The sequence below is a fragment of the Orcinus orca genome, chromosome 11 (assembly GCF_937001465.1).
Source record: "Orcinus orca chromosome 11, mOrcOrc1.1, whole genome shotgun sequence".
Classification (NCBI taxonomy): Eukaryota; Metazoa; Chordata; class Mammalia; order Artiodactyla; family Delphinidae; genus Orcinus; species Orcinus orca.
The window spans coordinates 92,633,372-92,655,787 of NC_064569.1; the positions used below are offsets into that span (position 1 = coordinate 92,633,372).

General features: G+C 54.8%; 2 protein-coding genes across 6 annotated transcripts in view; both read left to right on the plus strand.

Moving 5' to 3' along the window:
* The first annotated feature begins 870 nt into the window (after window positions 1–870).
* NOL12 (nucleolar protein 12) lies at window positions 871–12,081 on the plus strand. 3 transcript variants are annotated; one of them, XM_033405023.2, is made up of 7 exons: window positions 871–1,027; window positions 2,555–2,660; window positions 2,946–2,994; window positions 3,532–3,674; window positions 4,632–4,729; window positions 5,129–5,241; window positions 7,046–12,081. In XM_033405023.2, exons 1-7 carry the CDS (start codon window positions 945–947, stop codon window positions 7,060–7,062), a joined length of 609 nt encoding a protein of 202 aa, XP_033260914.1. In that variant the 5' UTR covers window positions 871–944; the 3' UTR covers window positions 7,063–12,081. The 3 variants fall into 3 exon arrangements, with proteins under 3 accessions (XP_033260914.1, XP_033260913.1, XP_004279507.1); XM_033405022.2 differs by lacking the exon at window positions 7,046–12,081 and adding an exon at window positions 6,103–7,039; XM_004279459.4 differs by lacking the exon at window positions 7,046–12,081 and having other exon boundaries at window positions 5,129–5,559.
* Window positions 12,082–13,552: 1,471 nt separating this feature from the next.
* TRIOBP (TRIO and F-actin binding protein) overlaps window positions 13,553–22,416 on the plus strand; it is a 58,608-nt gene continuing 49,744 nt past the window's right edge. For all 3 annotated transcript variants that reach the window (XM_033405020.2, XM_033405021.2, XM_049694954.1), the window contains exons 1-5: window positions 13,553–13,704; window positions 14,202–14,331; window positions 15,281–15,441; window positions 20,482–20,621; window positions 22,121–22,310. In XM_033405020.2, coding sequence (XP_033260911.2) covers window positions 15,328–15,441; window positions 20,482–20,621; window positions 22,121–22,310 — 444 coding nt within the window. In that variant the 5' untranslated portion in view covers window positions 13,553–13,704; window positions 14,202–14,331; window positions 15,281–15,327. The remainder of the gene's footprint in view (window positions 13,705–14,201; window positions 14,332–15,280; window positions 15,442–20,481; window positions 20,622–22,120; window positions 22,311–22,416) is intronic.

Consider the following 22,416-nt stretch of genomic DNA (forward strand, 5'->3'; position numbering starts at 1 on the left):
ATGGGGGATTCAGGCATACAATCCCAGCTACTAAAATTCCCCTTCAGGTGTTTTACTTACTGCCTTCACATTCATGCCGTCATTTTTAGTAGAGGATGTGTTACTACATCCCAACTCCATACTTGGGGAACTGAGGCACAGAGAGGGGTGATGGCTTGTGTAGCAAACACATGTGTGGCATGTATTATGTTATACATACACGCTACATAACACACTTATCCCTCACAATCAGCGTTCTCAAAATTTGCTCTGTGGATCAGCAACAACAGCATCACCTGAGAACTGCCTGAAGTGCAAATTCTGGGGCTCACTCCAGAACTGCTGAATCAGAAACTCTGGGGTGGGCCCGAGCGATCTGGGGTTCAGCAAACCCTCCAGGGGATTCTGATGCACGCCAACGTTTGGAAACCACTGCCTTACAATACCTACCAAGTCAGTATGATTAGTCCTCTTTTACAAACAGGGTGATTGAGGCACAGCGAAGGCAACTGGTCCAGGACCATACAGCTGTAACTGGGGTACCAGGATTCTAATCCAGGTAGTTTGGCTCCAGAAACGTGCTCTTGGAGACCACCACGGAGTTGACATCCAAATCAAAAGAAGGATCAGCAATCTTCGGCCATTCACTAATAACTCTGTATTGAGCACCTACTGTGTGCAAGGCACCGTGCTAGGCGCTGGGACCTCTGGGTCTCGCTCTCACCGTTGTTGGTCTAAGAGAGGGAGTGGGGCTGGGAGTCGCGGGGGTGGGTTGGGGAAGGGCAGGAATCTTGCCTGTTACAGGCAGAAGAGAGAGACAGGGAGACGGGCTGGGCGGCCCCTTTAAAAGGCGGGGCCTGGCGAGCGGAACTGCGGGGCGTCTCTGCGGGCACTTCCGGGAGGCTGGAAACGCTACACCGGAAGTATCCCGTGAGAGGGAGCGGCGCCGCCGAGGCCTCACCGCTATGGGCCGCAACAAGAAGAAGAGGCGAGATGGCGACGGCCGGCGGCCGCGACTCATTTTGAGCTTCGACGAGGAGAAGCGGCGGTGAGTGTCAAGGCTGGACCGTATCCTCTTCGGGCCGCCGGGCAAGGCTAAGGCTAGGTCCGCCGGCACACGCTCACGCGGAGGGCCCTTCCGGTCCCGCCCTCTGGGCGTGGTGCGAAGCTCCCGCGGAAGGAAGCGGGCGCACTGGGCCCCCAGCCCAGAGGAATGGAATCGTCCGCCCCGCCCTTACTTCTCTTTTCGGCTCCCCAACCCGCCTAGCGCTGCCGTGCGCGCCGCCCGAGAGCGGGGAGCTCGGGTCTCCGAGCGGTGGCTTCGACCTCCCTAGCCCAGCCCGGCGGCCCCGCACGCAGCAGACTCAGCTGCTTTTGATGAACGATGAGTGAATGAAACGAGTGGCTAAAATTCATTTATTCGCCAGGCGATTACTAAGCTCCTTCGGGGTGTGCGCGCCAGGCCTCGGGATCCCTGAGTCGGACCCCTAAGCCTTAGCGTCCGGCCCATCACATGTCCCCCACTCAGGGTGCCACCTGGGTATATGGTAGTGAGTCAGCGAAAAGCCTAGCGTTGGGCCCCGGAACAGATGGGAATGGTGCAGCAGGCTCTAGAGAGATGAGAGGGGCTGAGATCAGATAGGGGGAGGGAGGGAGATGCTGAAGAAGCATCAAGAAACTCAGGGTGGGACTTCCCTGGTGGCGCAGTGGTTAAGAATCCGCCTGCCAATACAGAGGACATGGGTTCGAGCCCTGGTCCGGGAAGATCCCACATGCCGCGGAGCAACTAAGCCCGTGAGCCACAACCACTGAGCCTGCGCTCTGGAGTCCGCAAGCCACAACTACTGAGCCTGCGTGCCACAACTACTGAAGCCCATGCGCCTAGAGCCCATGCTGCGCAACAGGAGAAGCCACTGCTATGAGAAGCCCGTGCGCCGCGACTAGAGAAAGCCCGCGCGCAGCAACGAAGCAGCCAAAAATAATACATAAATATTATTTATTTACTAAATAAATAAATAATAAAAAGAAACTCAGGGTGGCATCAGCACAACTTACAGATGAGTCCAGGGGCGGGGTCCTGGGCAAATGGGGGGTTGGTCCAATGGAGAGTTCGTGGAGGTCTGGGTGAGGGTGGCCTTAAAAGCCCCACTGGAAGTGGCTTAATTCACTGAGTAATGGAGTTTGCCAGAGAAGAAGGGACCCTCACCTGTTCTAGGTTCAGAGGCCCTCAGCCTGTGCCCACCACCTGGCCCTGTTGCTGGCAGCTGAGAGCCCTGGAGGGTAGTGAGTGGAGAGAGGCAGCATCTCCCTCTCTTTCCCTATCTTACACTCTCTGTGACCTTGGGCAAGTAACCTTGCCTCTCTGTGCCTCAGTGTCTCCCATCTGTAAAATGGGGATGTGTACCTACTACGCAGGTTGCTGTGAGGATTACATGAGTGAACGTACATTTTTGGAATGGTGCTTGGCACATGGTGAGTGCAGTATTAGGTTTTCTTTTTTTTTTTTTTTCTCTCTTTCTGGAGCAAGCTCTTCTTTCCTTGTATCCTGACTTTCTGTCTTGCCCCTCTGCTGTAGGGAGTACCTGACAGGCTTCCACAAGCGGAAGGTGGAGCGGAAGAAGGCAGCCATTGAGGAGATCAAGAAGCGGCTCAAGGAGGAGCAGAAGAAGCTCCGGGAGGAGGTGCAGAGGGAGAGGGCAGGAGAGCGTCTCTGACTTCCAGGGGACTTGCAGCCTCGATGGCCCGAAAAGGGGCACCTGCAGGGATGAGGGGAGGTGTGGGCAGCCTGGGGAGCAGTTTATACAGATAGAGACACCGTGGGCCCAGGTCTGGGGAAGGTTTAGGGTGAGATCTCCTGGCCTTTCTGTTCAAGCCATGGTCTTACTTACCCTGGAGGTGAGCAGCGCCTCTGCCTGAGGTTGGGCTGAGAGGCCATACTCACCATGTTCCCTTCCCTTTGGTTTCAGCGCCACCGGGAATACTTGAAGATGCTGGCAGAGAGAGAGGAGGCGCTGGGTAATCCCATCCTTGGCCTGTCCTGGCGAATAGCCAACAGGCTGAGTTTATTTATGCCTTGGTGGGTGGGAGGGGAGGGGTGTGAGGGCTGCACAGAAGCTGACGTCCCTTGCTTTAGGGATCTTGGTGGTGACCTGGCAGCCAGGGGTAGTCCTCAGCTGTCTCTAAACGTCAGCGGATCAGAGACCAGGAGGAGATCCAGACCTCTTGGTAAACTGATCATGAGCAGAAAGGCCAGCTTCTGAGGCCTGGAGGGACTGGGGGTGGAGGGGTAGCGGAAACAGCAGCTCCTGGTGTGGCTCCAGCTTTGTCCTGGTGGGGACCAGGGGGTCTGAGGTCTCCCTGGAGCGTGAAGGAAAGAGTTGGGGGTCATTTACAGCATTTGCAGGCCAGGCTCTGGAGCTGGGGGCTTCCTGGATGCCCTCCGATAGAGCAGGGGGGGCCACTGCACTCCAGGGCTGGGGGCAGGGGGCGGTGGCTGGAGCCTGCTTACTTGTGCCCTGGGGCTGAGGCCTGGCTCTGTGCCCACTCGCACAGAGGAGGCAGACGAACTGGACCGGCTGGTGACAGCAAAGACAGAGCCGGTGCAGTACGACCACCTCAACCACACGGTCACCGTGACCACCATCAGCAACCTGGACTTCTCAGCGGCCCGGCTGCTCGGACTGCCCCCGCCTGAGGTGGGTCTCCCTCGCGGCCCCAGGGAAGAGGGGACACAGGGGCAACCTAGCTGGCCAGGGGCTCACTAAGTGCGGGTCCATGTCATGGGATTCCAGTGTGAGGGGCTCTTTCCTCTGGGGCACCCTCCAGGGCCTGGACAAAAGCCCTGAGCCTGGGGCTTCAGGGGCCGGCTCTACCACTAGTGGCTGTGGGAACCTGGGCAGGTCTCTCTGCCTTGTCTGCTTCTCTTCACCACTACCTTGGGGTCGCTGATGATAGCAGCTGCCTCGTGGGGTCGCTGTGGAGGATAAAAGTGGTGGATCTACTAGAAGCAGGCGAGAGAGCCGTTGATTGTGGTCACTCACTGCACGGTGTGTCTCTGTGGCCTGATCTGTGGGGTGGGAGTCACAGCAAGTTCCAACCAGCGTTTTTTTTTTAAAGAAAAGGAACACAATACCATTGAAAATATCAGAAAACGTCACAGCAAGTGCTGTCTTATGAAACGTTTGTTTCAGTTAAACTTGTGTTTGGGTCGCGTAGGGGTTTATATGCGTGTGCACGTACAGTCACCAGGTAAACCACAGCCCCGAGCGTGGGTTACGGTGTCCTTAAGTTCGAGGGCCACCCCTTTATCACATCCTTTCTGAGCTCACACTCACCTTGTGTTTGGTGCTCATCCTTCTGTAAGGTCTGATGCAAAGACCAGTCTCGTCTCCGTCTTAGAGTTCGTTCATTTGTGAGTGTTTGAGTGTGTCCACTGTAGGCTGTGGTGGTGGAGAACTTTGGAATCCAGCTCTGCCCGTGTCATCCCTGCTTTAGGGCACATGTGGCCTTTCTGCCCACGGCCTTCTCTGAGCCCCGACCCAGGTGAGGGAGGCGGCAGGTCGTGCCCCCGCGCGACACAGCCGCAACTACTCAGGGTGCCCAGGCCCCTCGATCCACTGCTCCCTGACAGTCCTTCTCCTGTGCTTCTTTAGCAAGGGGTCGGGCACAGGTCTGAGGAGGGGGCGTCATCCGCGGAGAAGCCGACCAGAGCCTTACGCAGGAAGTCCAGAGACCCTCTGCTGTCCCAGCGGTGAGCCCTGGCCTGTCCTCCCCTGTGAGCCTGCTGCTATGGCTGGCGTTGTGAGGGCGCCTGTGGTGGGTGGTGTGGGGCACGTGTGGGGCCCTGGGCAGCCCTCTGCTCTGCTTGTCAAGTGGTCTCCCTCACTGCCCCCCACCTCCATCCCCTGAGAATGTCTGACCCTGGGTACCCCTAGTGCCTGGGGTAAGGTCCTTTCTTGCTGTGAGCTGAGGAGCTGGCAGGCCCTCTGGGGACAGAGCGTGCTGCCTTTGGAATGGCGTCCATGGCCTGTCCTGATTTCCCCTCCATGAGCTGGGCCATCAGTCACCCCCCTGCCCAAACTTCCACCCGCACCTTGTTCCCCAGGGTAGACTGAGGCCCGAGCCTCACCAGCCTTCCGCCCTCCCACAGGATCTCCTCTCTCACGGCCTCGCTGCACGCGCACAGGCGCAAGAAGGTCAGGAGGAAACATCCCAGCCGGGCCCAGGACTCCACCAAGAAGCCCCCAAGCGCCACTCGTACCAGTAAGACCCAGCGCCGCCGGCTAACAGGCCAAGCCCGGCACAGCGGGGAGTGAGCCCTGAGACCCAGGCCGTGCCCCAGCCTCGGCTGCAAGGACCTGTCCTGTCCCAGCTTGGCTGTCCCGTAAGCCAGCCTGCACCCAGGCGCTGACTCCCCAGCCCAAACTTGGGAGGCCAGCACCTCTCCGGCCTGGGGCTTAGACTCCAGCCGACGCAGGCGGCTGAGAGCTGGCCTCCGCCAGGGGGAGCCTCCAGGGCCACGTTTGGGGCATCTTACCAAATGTATACTCCACCGTACCTTGATTACATTTGTGAAAGTAAGCACACGTGTGGACGGTTTGTCCCTGGCCCCCATGCCGCATGCTGAGGGTAGGCGTTTGGGGTGGAGGGAGCTGCTGGGGTGTGGGTCATCCTCACTGTCCAGCAGTCCTCCCTGTGGGCACGAAACGCTAGCGCTAGGCCCGGGCCCCCAACCCGGGTGAAGGCCGGCGCCACCACTGCTAGAAGGCCGGCGCCATCCCTGCGGCTCTGGGACCTGAGCCGGTGGCTGAGCAGAGCTGGGCTCTGCCTTTTCCTGGCTGGGACCTTTTGCCTCTTCCTTCTCCTTGGCCTTGTTGGCCTCCTTAGCTGACGTTGAAGGGGTGGAGACGGGGAAGTCCCGGAGTATTCCTCACCCCCGCAAACCTGGGCAGCTGCCCCAGGCTTCCAGCAGCTCCCAGACAGAGCCCCACAAAGAAGGAGCAATTAGTCCCTTGTAAAGAAAATCCACCTCCACTCGCCTGAAAGCCTGGCCCTTTCAGAGCAGCCCCTCGTGAGGCCGGCTGGTGCTCAGTGAGGCCTGCTGCTCTCTCACACTTCTTCCAGGGACACCTTCAGGTGCGGCTTCAGAGCCGATGGAAGCCAGCCTGTTAGTGACCCACGTCACTCACACTCCCCGCTCTTCTCCTGACCGAGCTGGGCTGGTGGCAGAATCCAGGTCCAGCTGCCTCAGATGGATGTGGTGCCGGTGAGGACAGCCGGAGCATCTGTTCTGGAGACTGTCAGACCCCACTTGCGCTGACTGGTTCCTGTGACTCTGGGCCAGGGCACAGGAATTTCAGGTTGCACCCTGATTAGTGGAGCTGTGTCGGGCCCTGACACTAGGACTGCAAAGGCGAGACACATGAGCTCTAGGCCCCTGTGCAGCTGATGCACTAGTGAGTGTGTGTGAGGGGAGCGCAGGTTCTGCTCAGCCGTGGGGCGCGGGGGCTCCTGGAGGAGGGGAGCAGGGATCAGGGGTCCGCAGAGCCGGCCTTCCCCTCCACTCACCCCGTGGCGGGGCTGCCAGGAGCAGCCCTGGCCCTGCACTGGGCAGCCCTGTCACCATCAGCCCGCCGTCTGGTGCTGGCTGCTGCGGGGCTGAAGGCCACACCTGGCCGTGCGAGTGCGAAGCTCAGGGCTTGTGGCTGGGAGGCCCGGTCACCTGGCTTCTTGGCTCCTTCCACCTGCTCTCCCTGCTGCCTTCCTGTTGTCCTCCCCGTGCGTGGGGTGGGGCGACTTGCCCCGTTCGGCTGCCTCTATCCAGGGCGGAGGGCAGAGCTTGTACAAGCTGTCCAGGTGGTTCTGGTACTTGGCCCGGGGCAGTGAGTCTCTCCCTCACAGCCCCTTGTGATCAGGAGCAGAGATGAGCCCGGGGAATTCGCACACACAGCCGGGCTGGGGTTTGAGTCCTGGCTTAGCCGCTGGCCCACTGTGTGAGCTCCTCACTGCTGACTTCACTGGGACTGTTTCCCCACGTGTGAGATGTCATAAGACACCTATCTCGCAGGCCTGCCTGGAGGCTGAAGGGAGACCACGTGCATGAACCTCTTCCCACGGCTCCTGACTTTCCCAGGTGTGTCTTCCGTGTGTGCGTGGCTGCCGCTGAGACAGCATGCCGGGCTCTCTTCTCCACCCCCAATGACATAGGATGTTTTACAACTTAAACCTATATTTGTAATGTTTACTAGTATTAAGTTCTCATCCACTTTCTCCCACGTGTGCCCTCGGAAACCAGCAGACCAAGGAAATTGAATCATGGTAATTTTTGCCAATCCTAAGATTGAAAGTGATAGAGTCAGAACTCTCTGGAGAACTTGTCTTTTCTCTCCATGTTCTACCTGGATTCTTCCTGTCGCTCCCCATCCTGTGGGCCCTGTGGTTTGGGACCTCTAGGAGGTTAATCAGGAAAGATTAGATTTAGCTACATATAATATGAAACAAGATTTTAAAATAACTGGCTTATGTAAGAGAGGAATTCTCAGGTTAACAAAGATGGAAGGTAGCTAGCCTGGAGTGGAGATGGCAGGCTTTTAGCTTTTTGCTTTGTGCCATTTTCAACACATGGGTTCCACCTCGTGGTGGTCCAAGATGGCTGCCTGAGCTTCAGCCATCATATCTGCCCCTCAGCTGCAGGAAGGAGGAAGGGATGAAGGTCAGGGCCCTCCTTTTAGGAACACTTGATGCTTGTGCTATTAGGCAGGCGGCAAAAGCTTAGGGCAGGAGGAAGAGGGAGCTCCCAGTTGCAGGGAAGGCTGGGGTCCGTGGTCTGTTCTGGAAAACCGTGTACCCACTAAGAATTGGGGATTGCGTTACTAATGGGAGAATTGGTGTTGGGGTGCAAGCAGCAGGTTCTTACACAGGAGCCAAATATGTAAAGGGCTGTCCAGAGGGGATCCAACTGTGGAACTAGAGCCATAGCAGACGCTCATCCAGACGTTCCTGTTACCGCACTGAACTTCCCAGATGGGTCAGGCCTGTGCTAGTAAAACAAGGAGCAATGGCCATGGTTACTGGGAGCCAGGCTCAGCTCAGTAGAGGAAAGAACTCTCGTAGTAGGATCCGTTTTGGGGTGGCCTGATTCTCCCCCGGAGGCTGAGGTGAGCAGGCTGGGTGGAGCTGCCCGCCAGCGCCTGAAACTGAGGAGGGGAGGGATCTGATGTTAAGCCTCAGCTTCCTTCCTCTCCAGAAACCCCTTGACCTTGATGTTCCCTAGACTTGAGCTGTTGCCCTCCCTTTAGCTGTGTGGAGGACTCTGGGGAGGGGTTCCCAATTCATCCTGAGCTCGGAGGGCTTACTGCCTGCTCTTTTGTGAGCAGGTCCATCTTAGAAAAGCCCTCCTGGAACTTCGTTGGTGGTCCAGTGGTGGTTAGGACTCCGTGCTCCCAATGCAGGAGGCCCGGTTCGATCCCTGGTCGGGGAAATAGATCCTGAACGCTGCAACAAAACTAACAGATCCCACTTGCTGCAACTAAGACCCGGCGTAGCCAAATAAATAGTTATTAAAGAAAAAGAAAAAAGAAAAGCCGTCCTGTTCTGAGCAAACATCTGCCTCCTCCAGATGCCAGAGAAGCCCTTTAGGTGTTTGCACGCTGCCCTCCACCTTTCTCACCTCGGCTCTGAGCTGCCTCCTCTGGGAAGCCTTCCCTGACACCTGGCAATCAGTCATTTCTCCATCTGGGCTCCCGGGATACTTTGCGTTTCTTTCTTTTAAACACTGAACGTATTATAACCTGGTTACCTCTTTCCCCCCAGCCAGGCCCTGAGCTTTCTGAATGGGAAGTTGTGTCGGTCATTTCTGTGTTTCTGCTGTTGAAACAAGACCTGAATCGCTGTAGGTTTTTGGCCAGTTCTGGCTGGATTACACTGGACCCATTCCCCCTCCTCACAGGTGTTCCCACGTAACCCTTGAAATAATCTTTTTGAGATTTTCTTGGCCCTAGTGCCATTCTTTCCTGTCTGCAAGTTTCCGAATCTAGTTTTTTTTTTTTTTTTTAACATCTTTATTGGGGTATAATTGCTTTACAATGGTGTGTTAGTTTCTGCTTTATAACAAAGTGAATCAGTTATACATATACATATGTTCCCATATGTCTTCCCTCTTGCGTCTCCCTCCCTCCCACCCTCCCTATCCCACCCCTCCAGGCAGTCACAAAGCACCGAGCCAATATCCCTGTGCCATGCGGCTGCTTCCCACTAGCTATCTACCTTACTACGTTTGTTAGTGTGTATATGTCCATGACTCTCTCGCCCTGTCACAGCTCACCCTTCCCCGAATCTAGTTTTTTCTCCTCATCGCCACAACCATCTCCCGTGGGCCCTTGCTGAAACCTTCCCTGTCCAGTGAGCTTTGCCCTCTCCCTTCCCCCTTAGCCATCATGATTGGCAAATAACCAAAAGAAGGAGGACGGAAAACAAATTTACCAAGCACCTCCAATGTGCCAGTGATGACATTAACTCAACAGCAGCACTGTGAAGTGGGTACTAGCTCCATTCGACAGTTGAGAAAACTGAGTCTCAGGTTAAGTTATATCAAAAGTTACCCCGTTATAGATAATAAGACATGATCCTCACGTCTCATGAGGGAGACAGACACATAGAGATTCACCCTGGAGGTCGGTTCAATAAAGTATAGGCCCGGGGGGCACAGAACAGAGAGGAGGCGACATTGAAAGGAGTCTTGGAAGATGGCTTGGCCAGGTGGATGGGAGAGGGGATGGGCAGGCCGAGAGCCCTTGGTGAGCAAAGGTGGGGGAGGGGTGGTCAGAGGAGAGGAGAAAGCTGCAGAGGCCGGCGGGGACCAGACCCTTAAGGGCCTCAGATACTGAGCTAAGGATCTGGACCCTTATCTTGGGGCAGCGGGAGCCTCCGATCTGGGAGTGGGGGTTGAGCCTGGGGAGAGTCAGTCAGGGATTCATTTGAGAGAAATCTCCTTGGTGGCAGCGTCAGGGTGCACCAGGGGGACTGGAAGCTCCAAGACCCTCCAGCAATAATCCGGGGGAGGGGTGGGTAGACCCTCCTCTCATGCAGGTACCACTTGCTCTCTCAGCAAGTGTTTACTGAGCACCGGTAGGGAAGTGCTTAGTAAAGCACCAGTATTGGGTGGTTAGCACTGGGGATACACTGGTGAGCAAGACAGGGTGGTCCGTGCCCTCCAGGGACTTAGATTGCCTGAGCTGTTTCTATAGGGACAGAGAGGAGGAGAGATGATAACACTTACTGAGCACTCACTGTATACCAGTCACTCTTTACCTGGTTCAACTCACTGAGTTCTCACCATAACCCCACAGGGTAGGGAATTCCATTAAGCCCATTTTGCAGGTGAGGCACATTGAGATGCCCCCCAACCCTACCCTGATGTCCTCCAGGACACTGTTTCAGCTGAGTTCTAACTGCTCACTGTCTCTCAGTTGGAGCTGGGATTTAAGCTGAGGGTCATCTCTGGCTGGGCACATGTACATCTCCAGGGAAGGATCAAGAAGGTAGATATACCCAAGCCATGGGTCCTCCCGCAAAGAAATAAGTCACACCCTAGATACCTACGTTAACACTGGTTAACACTGCCGGACTAGCTGAACAAACCCAAAGAAACGGGAGGCGGAGATCCAGGATCTTACCTCCAGGGGGCGCCACTCACATGGTTGACAATGTGAAAGACACCCCAGGAACAACGGGAGTCTTGCACAGGAGCCCGGCAGAGTGAGCCCTCACTTAAGGCTGGGGAAGCCAGGGAGGGCTTCCTGGAGGGGGTGGGCATTTAAGCCATAACTAAAGGATGAAAATCTGTGATTTACCATTTCAGAGACACTGCATAAAAGAGAAGTCCTGAGGGTTAGTTTGATTTGACTCACATAATGTTTGAAAACAATTTGATTTAGCCATATTTAAAATTTTTTGAGGCTTTATATAAAAGTTCAGATTTCCAGCTTCAGCTTCTGCAGGCTTTGGATCACCACTTTACAGGGTAGGTAGCTTTGGGCTGGAGCCAGCCCTGATGACCGTTTTAGAGACTCATACCTTCCAGCCCCTGCTCCACTGGGTCACAGCCCCCTGCATCGCTACCTTGTCTGCCCAGACCATGTGACACTCCAATAGGCCTGTGAGCCCGGAGGCCTGGGATGACCCTTCCCGCTTGATCAGTGAGGAAACTGAGGCTCAGGAGGGTAGAGTGGGATTAGAACTGTCACTTACTGTTCTGCTTCCCCAAATCTCTGAAGAGGTATGTCTGCGCCGAGGGGAAGGATGTGAGCCAAGGGGTGGAGGTGAGCAGGCACAGATTCTTCAGGGAGCAGAAAGGGGAATGGGAGGCTGGGGCTAAATGGTGACAAGTGGGACGCTGCCCTGGCTGCCACCATTATGCCCTGAGCCATCCCACAGAAGTTGAGTGTGTTTTCAGACCAGGCACTGTCATCGAGGGTCTGGGTGGCTTTGGGCAACTTGCTTGAGTCTTGAGTTTCCCATCTGTACAATGGGGTTGTAGCTGCCCTTCCCATCACAGGGATGAAAGTACCACTGTCCCCCACAGGAAGGGGCTCCCTCCAACAGACCCCTTCACTCATCCCAACACACCCTTGGCTCACCGGCCCCCTTCAGGACCCTGGCTGCTGCCCAACCCCGATCCCCCCACCGCAACTGTTTTCCCTGCCCTGGAGGAATGCAACCAGGTAGCTCCAGAGCTGCGGAGAGCACTCAGGACAGCCCACCAGTCCCACCCACTGACTCTCCCCCTCACCTCCTTATTCTTTCCCCTCCAGCCTCACTGCTTCCTTCCCCTCAGCCTGAAATGCTTTTCCCAGGACCTGCAGGCTCACTGCCACGTCTTCTCCAGGTCTTTACTCAAAGGTCGCCATCTCAGAGAGGCCATCGCCGACCACCTTATTTATTTTTTAATGTTTAACATTTTCTAAATAATTTATTTTTGGCTTTTTGTAATGTTAAGAAATAGAGCCATTGGAATTGTTTTATTGACTAAATATATGTGTATATATATGAGATCCAGCTGTAAATACTTCCTGACCACCTTATTTAAAAAGTAATGCTCTTGGGCTTCCCTGGTGGTGCAGTGGATGAGAGTCCGCCTGCCGATGTAGGGCACATGGGTTTGTGCCCCGGTCCGGGAAGATCCCGCATGCCGCGCAGCGGCTGGGTCCGTGAGCCATGGCCGCTGAGCCTGAGAGTCCGGAGCCTGTGCTCCGCAATGGGAGAGGCCACAATGGTGAGAGGCCCACGTACCGCAAAAAAAAAAAAAAAAAAAAAGCTCTCCCCACACCAGCCACTTCCAACCCCCCGACCCCTTCATTTTTCTCCTTAGCACCTACCACCAGCCGACATACTCCATGTATTGCTTCTTTATCTTGTTTGGGATCTGATCTGTTTGTCTCCACTAGAATGTAAGTGCCACAAAAATGGGAGGTTCGCTCTTTTGTTCACTGATGTGTCCTCAGCACGCGCAACAGACAAAGTAGGGGCTCTGTAAGTATTGAATGAATTGAAGTGTGAGGAGTGCCACGCTGAGTTGGCCGCAGATTTTACTGGTTGGTGGGGGCTAGAGAGCTGGGGCCATACCCAGAGTTTCAAACTCAAACCAAGCACCCACCCACCCCCTGAGTCAGAGAGGTCAAGTAACTGTCTCAGGATCCCATGGCCTCACTACAAGTGCTAGAGCCTCGCTGCTCCCTGTTTTGCTTACAGTAATTGGGACTGAGCAGAAAGATCATTATCCTTGTTATGAAGGTGTGCTTTCACCCACTCCGTCCTGTGCCAGGATGACCTGTTCAGGGGTCTGTCTCTCCCCCTGGTCAGTGGGCTCCCCCTCTCAGAAGAAGCCACGTTTTATTCATGTTACCATATCCCTGGTGCCCAGCATAGGCCTGGCATGTTCCAGGTACCTGTGAATGTCTGAGTGAACTAGTGAATGAAGATGCTCTGTATTGGCCAGTGGAGTCCAGACACACCAGGGTTTTAGTCTTGGCTCTGCCACTTACTAGCTGGGTGACACTGGCGAATTAGTTCATTTCTCTGATCCTAGTTGCTGTGAAATGAGGATCTTGGTACTTAATCCTTCAGGTTACTACGTCCTCATAGATGTAAAGATTTTGGAATAGAAGCTGGCATAGTGCAGAATGTTAGAAAAGAAGGCATATTTTTTAAAAAGGAGGAGCTTTGCATTTTGTGAGTGAGCTCCACATCAGTGGAAGTGTGCAAATGGATGTGCAAATGGTCGAAAACCCCTGGGCATTTCATTTCATCCTCACAGGTACTACTGCCACCTCCATTTTACAGATAAGAAAATTGAGACGCAGAGCCAAAGCCAGCCTAGGAGACTGTGGCGGGAACGAACCGAAGGGAAAGAGATTAAAAAGAGCCAGAACCGCCAGTGCCAGCCCTCTCAAGAACCCCCTGGGAACCCTGCCACTGCTGAGCGTGCAGCGGGTCTGGCGCTCTGAGGCATCTGGGCGCCGCCCGCCTCCGCCCCGCCCCTTGCCCTCGGGTTGTCCAATCCCAAGGTCTTCATGTAAATGAAGCACCTAGAAAGAGCCTATGCGAGCGGCAGGGGCGTGGTCTTCGTCCACCTTCAAGGCAACGTTCTGATTCATTGTTAAAATAGAAAGGCTGTGACCCCTGGCACCTCACCCCAGCACCCCCTTGTGTGTGGAAACCCGAGCCGAGGTTAGTACCGCGAGCGGAAAGGTTGAGAGGGAGGAAAGGCTAGTGGGAAAAGGTAGAGGGCTGAGGGACACGAGGAGGGACTGTCTGACTAGCTGGATGGAGGGAGGTCCAGGGGTCCATTCCCCGGGTGGGGCATGCATGTCCGCTGAAGGTTTTTCATTGTTATATCCACACCTAAAGTGCATTTTAGAGAAGGATTCTGCCAATTGGTTGGGGGTGGGAGGGGGAAGCGGGAGCAGTGAGGGGCATGTGTATAAGAGCACCCCACACCCGCCCACAGGGGATTAAGCTGCTTTCTCAGTCCGAGGCGTTGCTCCTTTATGTGGCGGGATTGGGAAGGAACCGCCCAGGCTGGGCAGGACGGATGCCTACTCTCTGCACTACTGGGAACAGGGAACGACGCAGGGAGATAACAGCTCGGGGAGAATTGGAGACCCCGGGGCCACTGAAGTGCCAGTGGTGCCCCCAACCTCCACCGTGCCCTGCCACTTCCTCAGGTTTGATGGTGAAGGAGCCAGGAATCTTCTCCCTGGTTGCCCCAGGGGAGGATGTGAAATTCCCCAGCTGTCCGCCAAGATTGGCAACTAAGGCCAGATCCCCTGTGACGCTTTGGAGGAAACTCGACAGGTATGAGCAGACGACCTGGGGTCACAGTAAGGTGCATGTGTGTTTGGGGATATGGATTCCTCTGACCCCACCCCGCTTGCTGGGGTGAGGAGAGCATCTTCAAGTCACTCTTCTGACAGGGCTCCCCCGCCCCGCCAGGGCATGGGGTTGGAGCCCGCAGTGGTGCCCAGAGGAAGAGCCCTGTGCTCAGCACAGCACCAGGGGTTCTCTTTGGCTGAGCTCTGCCAGACTTGCAGAGTGACCTTATGTTGTTCGCTTTCATCCATGATTTTGTCCTCAGTTCTGAAAATACCTGGCTGGCCACTTGCCTCACTCTCAGGGTTTCCCAAGGGACCTGTGTGAGTTGGCAGTGTGATCCAGTGTCCCTCACGCCCACCTCTGAGAGGATGGGGAGGCACAAAGACTGGGTTTGAATCCAGTTCAGCCACTGGGCCTTTGAACAAGTTATGGAATCTCTGTGAGACTTAGTTGCCTCGTCTGAAATTAGCATTAATTTTATCTACAGTGCAGGATAACTGTAAGGCAAGGGTATGCAAACTTTGGGGTGCATTGGAATCGCCTAGGGGACATGTATAAAATGCATTGTATAAATGCCTTGTATGAGTGCCTCACCTCCAGAGGTTCTGGCTGGGTGGATCAGGGAAGGAACTGGGGATATGCATGTTATGAGCACCTCAGCTGAGTCTAATGCAGGGTCCTCAAAATACACTTTGAGCAACACTGCAGTAACGACTAGAAATCACGTGTCAAATGTTTGACAGAGTGCCTGGTGCTTAGGAGGTGCTTAATGAGTGTTTGTTGAGTGAATAAGTGAACAGGTGAAAGAATTGATGGATAACCTCATTTCCTCGGTCCTTGGCGGTCTGGGGGCAAGCTGGGGCTGGAGTCCGGGTGGGCTGCCAGCCAGTCAGCTGGTCTTTGCCTCCCCCCGACCCCTAATTCTTCCCAGGCCCCACCATCGGATTGCAGGAGCTGCCCTGGCCTGATTCAACTGATATGGAGGGGGTGGCAGGGAATGCCCCCTGTGACCACTTTGAAGCTAATGTGCTTGCCCAGAGATGCTGTCAAAACTGCTTCCACCCTGAGGAGGCCCACAGAGCAAGGCATCAGGTAGGCAGGCTTTCCTGAGTGGTGGTTTGGGACAGGGGTGTCTGTGATGGGGGTGCCTGGCTGGGCCACTAACTTGCAGCTGAACTCAGACACTGACCTTCCTTGTGGTCAGAGCCTCAGTTTTCCCAGTCTGTACAATGAGGTGGTGGGACCATGTTAATGCTTCTCAAATGCCAGTTATTCTCCTCCTGCTCTTATGATTTTTCTGCCAAGCCTCATATAACCTATTACTTACCGTACTGTCCATTAAATCAATACGCATTTTTTCACTTATATTAAAACAAAACTTTACATCACCACCACAAATAGAAAACTAGAATCATATTCTTTATATAGAAGGTTCAAAGGAAAGAATAAAAGAGGAAAAAAAAACCAACCCAGAAATGTCACTAAATTCTAACTAGAGAGTGTTGTCAGCTAAAGGTTCTGAGCCTGAGCCCTGCTGTCTCTCTGTTAAAAAGGGGGATTGGTAGGTGTTAGCCATTAAAGATACACACATCCACTGGAGACTTTCTCCTTGAAGGTACTGAAGGAGTGAAAGGGGAGGCATTTTCTCACTTTGTGAAGGATGAGGTTTCAGGCTAAGCCCTGGTCCGAGTAAACCCAGAGCTATGAGAAGCACGGGACTGTGAATCTCCAAGGGCGCTGCAGCCTTGACCCCCTCATGGCTCTGTGTCATTCTCAGTGAGACTCGAGGCTCCCCTTGAGCCTGGCCGCCATCTCCGTGCAGGCATTAGCCTCTAAGAGGTGGCCATCATAAGGGAGTTGCTGTTCAGCTTTGGAGCCAAGCAGACCAGAGTTCCAGTCCTAGGTTTGCCATTTACCCGCTGTGTGACCTTGGGTCATTGACTGCTCTGGTTTCACTCTCCTAATGGGTAAAGTGGGGCAACAAGTCTTCTCACCCAGGGCATCTGGCCCTGCTTAGCCCAAGTCACATGTGGCTAATTCGATACACATTCGTTTCCTTTCTTCCTCCTTCCCGACCAGAAGAGTCAACCTGGGAGATTCTTTTCTACCTGTCCTGATACCTCCAAAAACAGCTCCCCTACCCTCACCCCCAAGTTCAGGGAGCAGTTGCCTGAAATCCCTTTGAGTCCATCTCCCATGCAAATGACCTTCTCCCAATGGCAAGCCTGGAACAGGAGGAGAAGCTTGGATTCAGACAGGTCTGAGTTCTAGTCTCAGTCCCACCACTTCCCAGTTGAGACCAGTTGGGCCAGCTCATGTGTTCACATATATTGAATCGGTGCTTAAAATGTGCCAGGCATTATGCTAGATATTGGGGAAACAGTGACAAATAGAACAGACACAGTTCCTGGTTCATGGGCTTGTAGTCTAGCAAGAGAAATGGAGACTAAGAAAGTAATCATGCAAATAATTTTTTAATCATGGTTGTGATAAATGTTGTAAAGGAGCAGCAAGTGGCATGAGGGTAAATGATAGGGCATTCGGGGAATGTTTCTCGAAGGAAATGCTACTTTAACTGCTTGGTAAGGGCTGGGAGGGCATCGCCAGTGAAGCTGGGGTAAGAGGAGTGGAAGGGAACAATAAGTGCAAAGCCCCTGAGGCAGCAAGGAGGAGGCACACTGGAGGGTGGAGAGAAGCCAAGGATGGAGAATGGGGTGGGGGCTGGGTCTCACCACCTGTGGGGACTTGTGGACATGCTGAGAACCTTGGACTTTTTCCTGAGACGCATGGGCAGCCACTAAAGATTTTAAACAGACGAGTGATGTGATCAGATTTGCATTTTCAGAAGTCACTCTGACTGCAGGACAGAGAATGGACAGCAGGGAGTGAGAGTGAACAAGGCGACCAATGAGGAAAAAGTGCAATTACTCATATCAGAGGTGACAGAGACTTTTTTTTTAGTTAACTAATTTTATTTTGGCTGCACTGGGTCTTCATTACGGCACGCGGGCTTCTCTAGTTGTGGCGCACGGGCTTAGCTGCGGTATGTGGGATTTTAGTTCCCCAGCCAGGGATTGAACCCAGGCCCCCTGCATTGGGAGCATGGAGTCTTAACCACTGGAGTACCAGGGAAGTCCCTGATGCTGGAGATTTTGAGATGGAGACAAATGGACACATTTCAGAACTAACTGAATAGGAGAATCTAAAGGATTTGGTAAATGAGTAACGTGGAGAGGCTGGAACATGGCTGACTGCTGTGTTATTTTCTGAGGCAGAGTTCTTGGAATGGGAGGCCCGTTTGGAGTTGTTTGGGGTGGTGAGTGGGAGGTGCCTGGGGGACACACTGGAGATGAGAGGAGTTTACTTAATATGAGGAGCTCAGGAGCCAGACCTCTGCAGGAGATAGAGGCTTTCAAGTCATCAGGATCTGGTGCTGATGAACAGTTTCAAACACGTAGAGTCCCAAAATCTGTGTGTTAAAAAAGCATCCCCCAGCCAGATCCTTAATTACACTCCAGCACACACTCATCCCTGAGGGGCCTGATAAAGGTATCACCTGGGGCTAGAACCAGTTCTGACATCTTCACCTATGTTAGAAAATGCAGGGACTTCCCTGGTGGCGCAGTGGTTAAGAATCTGCCTGCCAATGCAGGGGACATGGGTTCGAGCCCTGGTCCGGGAAGATCCCACATGCCGTGGAGCAACTAAGCCCGTGAGCCACAACTACTGAGCCCATGTGCCACAACTACTGAAGCCTGCGCGCCTAGAGCCCGCGCTCCACAAGAGAAGCCACCGCAATGAGAAGCCTGCGCACCGCATTGAAGAGTAGCCCCTGCTCACCCAAACTAGAGAAAGCCCGCGCGCAGCAACGAAGACCCAATGCAGCCAAAAATAAATAAATAAATAAATTTATTTGGGAAAAAAAGAAAGAAAAAGAAAATGCAGAAAGGGCCCCAGGTCACAGAGCAAACCTTTCGCAGAAGCTTGCTCCAGTTCCCCATGATCCTGGGCTCTGGATGCATCTCTGCTCTGCTCTCAGCTGAGTCTCCCAGGCTGGGAGGTGTGAGGAGGGCTTATCCCTGGAAATCACACAGCCTAGACCAGGTCATGGCCAAGTTCTGGATGGAGAGGGGAGGGTCTTGCTGTATGCCAGGCCCCACACATTCCTTTTCAATGCATCTATTCTTAAGTGTCTTTAACATTTTATTGACTTAACACTAATAAAATTCTATTGAATGTTTTTACATTATTTATTATATTTAAGATGTACAGACCTGGCGGTGTTCTAAGCCCTTTTACTCATATTAACTCATTTAATTCTCATAACACCCCTAGGGAGTGGGTCCATTAATCACCTCCGTTTTGTAGATGAGGAAACCAGGCTCAGAGAGGGAAGTCACTGGGCTGAGGTCACCCAGCTGGGAAGTGGAGGCGCCAGGATTGGGCCTGATGACTGTCTGAGGCCAGAGCCCGTGCTGACCCGCCAGACAGGAAATCAGAGCTGGGGATTAGTTGCTGGGCCTACTCGTGTGGATGGTGGGTAGTGACGGGGGCTGGAGGTGAAGGCAGGGAGGAGGTACCACGACAGGCTGAGGCTCCTGCCGGGCCCAGCTGGGCTGGGACCCCTCGATGATGCCCAGAGTGCCGCTCCCTCCTTATTCACGCGGCAAGGTCCCCAGGGTAGCCAAGGCGCCAGGCCGGGCTGCAGATCTGACACCTCCCGCTATGGAGCGCTGATCAGAATCTGGCTCCCGGGCAGGGGGCGAAACTGAATCCAGAAGGGCCTTCCTTCTCTGGCTTGGATGGCGCGGCAGACACCCCAGCCCCACTCCTTGGCACTGCCCAGGTCCCAGAGTGGCGGCCTTCTTGGAACCCGGAGACTCTGTGCCCACCCCAGGGCTGCGGCCAGGCTGTGGCCTCCGCCCCGGTTCTGGGCTCCAAGGTCCCCAGGGAGCCCGGGCCCAGGCCCCCGCCCGGCCCCGCTCTCAGGTGAGCCGCGAGGATCGGGTTCCTGCGGTTTCATGTCCTGCATTGTTCTTGGCTGGGCCCCGGCTTATGAAACAGTAATGAGGGGCCCCTGCTCCCGCAGCCGGCCCCTCTAAGGTTTCCACTGCCTCGGCTGCCGCCACCTCGGCCCAGAGTCGGGGCCTGGGAGGGCAGCAGCGTGGGGGCCTGAGTTGGAGCCCCCCGGGTACGAGGGTGCTGACAGCCGCCAGCCGCCACTGCCGGAGCCCGCCGCACAGGTAATCCGAGAGGAGGCGGGGTGCAGGGTGCCGTGGCCGCTGTCCCCCTCACCGGGGGGAGGGCCCTGCCACCCTGGGAGGTGGGGAGGAATGGGGGGGCCTTCCCGGAGGCGAGCAGCCGTTCCCCCGGGTGAGCCCAGCACCAGCCTTCGCAGGTGTGGCCCTGCTCAGGGCAGGAGGGAGAGAGAAACCCTCAGCCAGCTCGGGGGCCCTGACCCCAACCCCTGGAGCCTTGACCTTCCAGCCCTGGAGGCCCCTGGCCCTCCTTTAGGAGCGCACATCTCTCCTTTTCTCCAAGGTCTTCCTTCCCATCTCCTCCTCCCTCAGACTACCTCTTCCTGCCTCAGACATTTTCCTTCATCCTCCGGACTAGCTTAATCCTCCCTCTCCCTCCTCATCCTTGAGTTCTGGCAACAGAAGACCCTTTTGGATCCTTTAGTGCACTTCACATCCTCAGGCACAGACTCATACCTATGTGCCGACACACACGTGCTTGCTCGTGTACACAGGTCAGGTGGGTATGCTAATGCGCGTGTTTATAAACACATATAAACAAACGTCCATGCACTTACGCAAACAGACACATCAGTGTACCCACCAGACATGCATACACATGCGTGCACATGCGCATACTTGCACACATGCAGGAATTTATACGAACACATACCTGTAGACATGTGCGCATGCACATAACCTGTACCTCTGCCAGCCCCCAGCTTGGGTCCCAAGGAGCACTTCCAGTCTGATGGACAGCTCTCCCTGAGAAGTGGAGATCCCAGGAGGAGCTGTCTGGAGACTCTTCCACACCGCCTGGTGGGGGGAGGGGCTGCACGGGGGAGGGGAGCCCCCACGTGGGCGACGAGCTGCCTCCTCTCCGACTCTGTCTCAGGAGCCCGGGAGCCCTCCAAGTGCTGAGGCGCCCTACTGCGACCTGCCGCGCCGCCCAGCCGCCCCTGAGGACCCGCTCGGTGCCTCGACCTCCAACTGCCAGTCTGTGGTGGGTTCGGGCCTTGGGCCAGGGCCTGAAAGGTGGGTAGAACCCTGGGGCCTGAGGAGGGGTTCCCGGGGTTGGATGCCCTCACCCACCCCACCCCACACCCCTTCATGCTGGCAGCCTCCGTCTGTGATGGCTGCTGTCGTGGGTCACATGGTCAGTCCACTCGGCCTGGGTACAGGCAGCAGTGGGCATGTTCCATGGGCCCTAGCTCAGGGGATGTGGCAGCGTGCACCCACCCTGCAGTGGGCATGGCCCACAGCCCACTCACATTTCCTGGTTCCCTTTGCACTGCTTTAAAAGATTAAACAGTCTCAGCACCCAGGGGCGCTTTTTATCACCCACCTACCTGACCATGCACTGCCCCTAGGCTCTGGAATCCCTCCACCCCGGGGCCTGAGTTGGACCGAAGTCCCTCTTTGGGGCCATGGTGCCTTGGGAGGACATGGCTGAGGGTCTAGAGACCTGGGTTCCAGCTTCAGCTCCTTTCCTGATGGGCTGTGGGACCTTGGGCAAGTTATTCCCTCTTTTTATACCTCAGTTTCCCTGTTTAAAAAAGAAGAGGGATTGAATCAAATCAGCATTGTTTTGTGAACATGTGTTCCTCATAGGTAGGCATTACTTTACAAAAAACAAAAAACAGCTCTGCCGTCAAATATGTTTCAGAAAGTCTGGTATAAACAAATTGGAATATTGTTTTTGCAGGACTTGTCAGAGCTTTTAGTTTGCTAGCATGCACTGTGCTTTTGGGTGGGGAAGGTAGAAGAAGAGTGTAATATGTCTCAAACTTATTTGACCACAGACCTCTTTTAAGGGTCATCACTCATTTCTGTCTCATAGGTCAATTTGTGGGTCACTCTTTTTTTTTTAATTTTAGAATTTTATTTATTTTTTATACAGCAGGTTCTTATTAGTTATCCATTTTATACATATTAGTGTATATACGTCAATCCCAATCTCCCAGTTCATCACACCTCCCCACCACTTTCCCCCCTTGGTGTCCATTGTGGGTCATTTTTTGGGGATACTGCCAGCTCTAACCTACTGGCTTCTTTAAAGCAGGGCTTTCTCTACAGCTCCCTCCCTTGGCATCCAGACCGGTGGCCCTGTCACTGCCCCTGGAGCCCTGCTCCCTCTCAAAGCCCCCTATTAGCCCAGCATGATTCTGTCTTAGTCTTACAGAGCTTGGGGTCCTCTCTCCTGCTCCAGTAACATGGTGGGGGTTGAGGCCACAGCCCTGGTTCACAGTGCATCTCTGCCTTTTCCTAGCTCTGTGACCTTGGCCAGTCCCTTGACCTCTCTGAGCCTCAGTTTCTTCATCTGTAAAATGGGAATCTTTACACTCACTTCGAAGGGAGGCTGTTGGAGCTAAACGAGGCAGCCCACGTGAAGGGCAGAACACAGGCAGCCCTCGGTGTTAGCTCCCTCCTCCACTCAAAAGTGAGGTGTGTGTGCACCTGGGTGGTGGTGGGGTGTTACTCCTTAATTCCCATCACTTTGAGGGAAAAAGTCATGGGTCTGTCTCCTCTCCCAGGGGCCCATCAACAGGGCTCCCTGCAGAGGGTCTCACAGCCACCCCCAGGAGCCAGGAACCCGAGGCAGCACCCTACCTGGAGGGCCTGGCCTCCTCCCTGTGCGGCAACTTCAACGAGAGCCCTGACTCTGGTACCAGCTCCAGCCCTGACTGCGAAGCCCCTGATGATACCAGCGACTCGTCTTCCGTGGTGAGAGGGGGGCGGGAGGCCAGGACAAGAGCAGGTGTCTGCCCCTGGGCCAGCCCTGGGGTCCCACGCAAACCCCCAGACGGGGCTGAGCCTCTCACAACAGGGA

Bases quoted from the DNA above. Each gene is read 5' to 3' on its own strand.
- NOL12 (XM_033405022.2), top strand. From the start codon at position 945: ATGGGCCGCAACAAGAAGAAGAGGCGAGATGGCGACGGCCGGCGGCCG. The intron at 3,675-4,631 runs GTGGGTCTCCCT...GTGCTTCTTTAG, and splicing joins TCGGACTGCCCCCGCCTGAG to CAAGGGGTCGGGCACAGGTC. The intron at 5,242-6,102 runs GTAAGACCCAGC...CACTTCTTCCAG, and splicing joins CCCAAGCGCCACTCGTACCA to GGACACCTTCAGGTGCGGCT.